A 2,580-nucleotide genomic window follows, 5' to 3' on the forward strand; every position below is an offset into this window, starting at 1 on the left:
CTTCAGCTGCCTGGGGACGAATTGGATGGGCCTGGGAAAAAAATTATTATATTTCCATGGACCCCAAGTAGGCTCTTGATACAGAGGATTTGCAAAACCTATGTGACGTTTAAGTCAGTTACAGACAGTTTTGGGGTCAGGTCATTTCTTAATCAGACATGATAGATCCGATATTTCCAGAGGTGTGAAGCATCTTCAGGTCTGCTGAGTTTCACTGGGATTTTTTGATATTCAGCATTTCTGAAAAGCAGGCCCATTATGTTTGCGTTGATGGGTTTTCTAAGGTGCTGTAAAACATTTTGTGAAGGCTCTTTTTTCAAGGGGCTGTGTCAGAGGTGCCTGTGAAATCAGTGACCCCAGAAAATGCAAGCCAGCCAGGGAGGTGCAGAGACAGGAATGCAAACCTCCCACCATCGGTTCACCTTCAGCTCCTGGAAATCCTTCTTCCCCGTCCGCTGTTGCTTAAGCTCACTTTCCAGGTGATGGCAGAGCTGACAAATCTTTGAGAATTCAGAAAAATCATTGAGAATTTGTTTTATGGGGTCTTTTCTGGTCTGGCTAGACAAAATGATCTGGAGGAGCGGTCTGAAACTAGAGTGATCTCTAGAGCTCAATATGATGCAGCCAGAGGAATCAACAGGAACAATTTAAATTAAAGATTTTTAAAATTAAGTTTGTGTTTTAATGAGGGTGTTAAAAATAATCTTCATCACCAGATAGAAATACTTAATAAGTTGCCTTAACGTTAACTCCTACCTGAGGGAATCCCAGCAAAATTGGCAAGACTCTGCAATGCTAAAGCAAGCTGCAAATATAGTCTTGTTCATCAACCTCTGCATAAATCCCATTTGCATGGAAGTGCTTCTGAGGCATCGGCAAGACTCGGTTTCTTCCTCTGCTATATTCTAGTTTGGCAGACTGAAAAATTATATATTATGTGTAGTCTTTTCTGCAGGTGACAGCAATGCTTTTTTTTTTTTTTTGCAAAACAACATCTGTTCTGTAATTATGTTCTTGGTGGGGTCATGTTCTTATAGGAACCTTAGCTCAGCGGGCACCAGCTCTCGCTAGGGATTTGAAGTGCTTCTAAATACATATGTTTAACGATTATGAGAACACATCATAGGTTTGTGCTTCCACATCCCTGTATCTAAATAAAGTTTTTCCTCTGTTCTTCAGAGAGTGAACCACCTTCCTCTTTGGTTTCTGGGATCATTGACTACAACATGCCCCTCACCTCTACTTATCTGAAGCAAATGAAGCTGCGGGTAATGAATTCACAGGAACAGGTGAGTCGCGCTCCGGGCGCAGGGCAGTGCGAGGTGCAGAGCGGGTTTCTGCCCGTGCTGAAGGGGTGAAGGGGGTGACTGGTGCGTGGCACATCGATTTTTGGAGGATGCTTTCGGAAATGGCCGGTTTGTCCAGGTGGGTCAGGCTCTGACCAAGTACAGCGAGTGTTGGTGCATGGAAGCTGGGAGGGCAGCGCGCCTCTGATCTTCTGTCTCAGGGAAAGCAAACAGGGCTACTTCAGCACCGTGTCAGTGGAGAGGAGCAGAGATGGAGTTGATGCAGTTATTGCTTATAGCAGTCTGCTTGTTCTTTAGACCTACAGTTCTTCTAAGAAATTGTCTTAAAAATAAATATGGCAAATAGGAGTTTGTTTCTTTACCTCCTCCTAATTGCCTGGGAGCTTTAGCAGACAGAGGCTGAAACCCAGACCCTGCTTCATTTGCTCAGGTGCTCTCTTAAACTGATCGGCAACTTGAGGAAGTTCCACTGCAGCCACTCCGCTCTCGTGTCAAAGTGGGAGAAGGCTCAGTTGTTTGATGGGAGTGTTAAGCCACTGGATTTTGATTTGGGAATGGATGGGGCAGACTGCCACAACATTATACCCAGGCTGTGCAATTTTCTGAAGTTCTGCAGCTGCAGAATTAGCAATGGGAACCTCTGTGCACCATGGAAACAGTCTATAAAAAGAAAAGTATGTTTTACTTGCTCCCCACAATCTGCACTGGAAGCCAGTGCTGGATTTTCTTTCCAGCACACTGAGACCTGAATCTGATCTCATACATTACTGCCAGTTGCAAGAAGTGAAAGAGTTTGCATTGTGCAGAGGTGGAGAACATTGCTGATAGCTTGAACTGTGAAGTTGTGCCCAGTGGGTACTCTTATCTAGTGGCACCCTAACGGGACATTGGTTAGAGCATCCATTGCCAGTGTGTAAAACGCCAGATGTGGGTTTGCTGTCAGGAGCTGAAGAGATACAGAGCTCCACCATCGCTTCAGCAGTGAAACCTTCTTGCTGGAGGACAAAATGGCATCTGACAGGAAGCACTTCTGTGTTTTGGAGCTTTTTTCCTTTGTGCATGTTGGACGCTTGAGTGGGTTTAAGGTTTTGTTTGCAATAGGTTATGTTACAGCTTTTGAAACATGAAAGGCTGCGATGTGCCAGGTTTTGCGCTCGGGCTGGGTCAGGCGGTAGAACTATGGACAGCTCCGGGGGCGGCTGGGCTGGGCTGGGCTGGGCTGAGTTGGGCTGGGCTGGGCTGGGCTTGGCTGAGTTGGGCTGAGCTGGGCTGA

At 45.9% G+C, this 2,580-nt stretch overlaps 1 protein-coding gene across 1 annotated transcript in view; it reads left to right on the top strand.

The window, feature by feature from the left end:
- NOL4L (nucleolar protein 4-like) overlaps positions 1-2,580 on the top strand; it is a 44,379-nt gene that overhangs the window by 7,848 nt on the left and 33,951 nt on the right. The window contains exon 4 of the mRNA XM_009318759.1: positions 1,180-1,289. Within this exon, the coding sequence (XP_009317034.1) occupies positions 1,180-1,289 (110 nt within the window). The remainder of the gene's footprint in view (positions 1-1,179; positions 1,290-2,580) is intronic.

The sequence above is a fragment of the Pygoscelis adeliae genome, unplaced genomic scaffold (genome assembly GCF_000699105.1).
Source record: "Pygoscelis adeliae isolate BGI_AS28 unplaced genomic scaffold, ASM69910v1 Scaffold432, whole genome shotgun sequence".
Taxonomy (NCBI): domain Eukaryota; kingdom Metazoa; phylum Chordata; class Aves; order Sphenisciformes; family Spheniscidae; genus Pygoscelis; species Pygoscelis adeliae.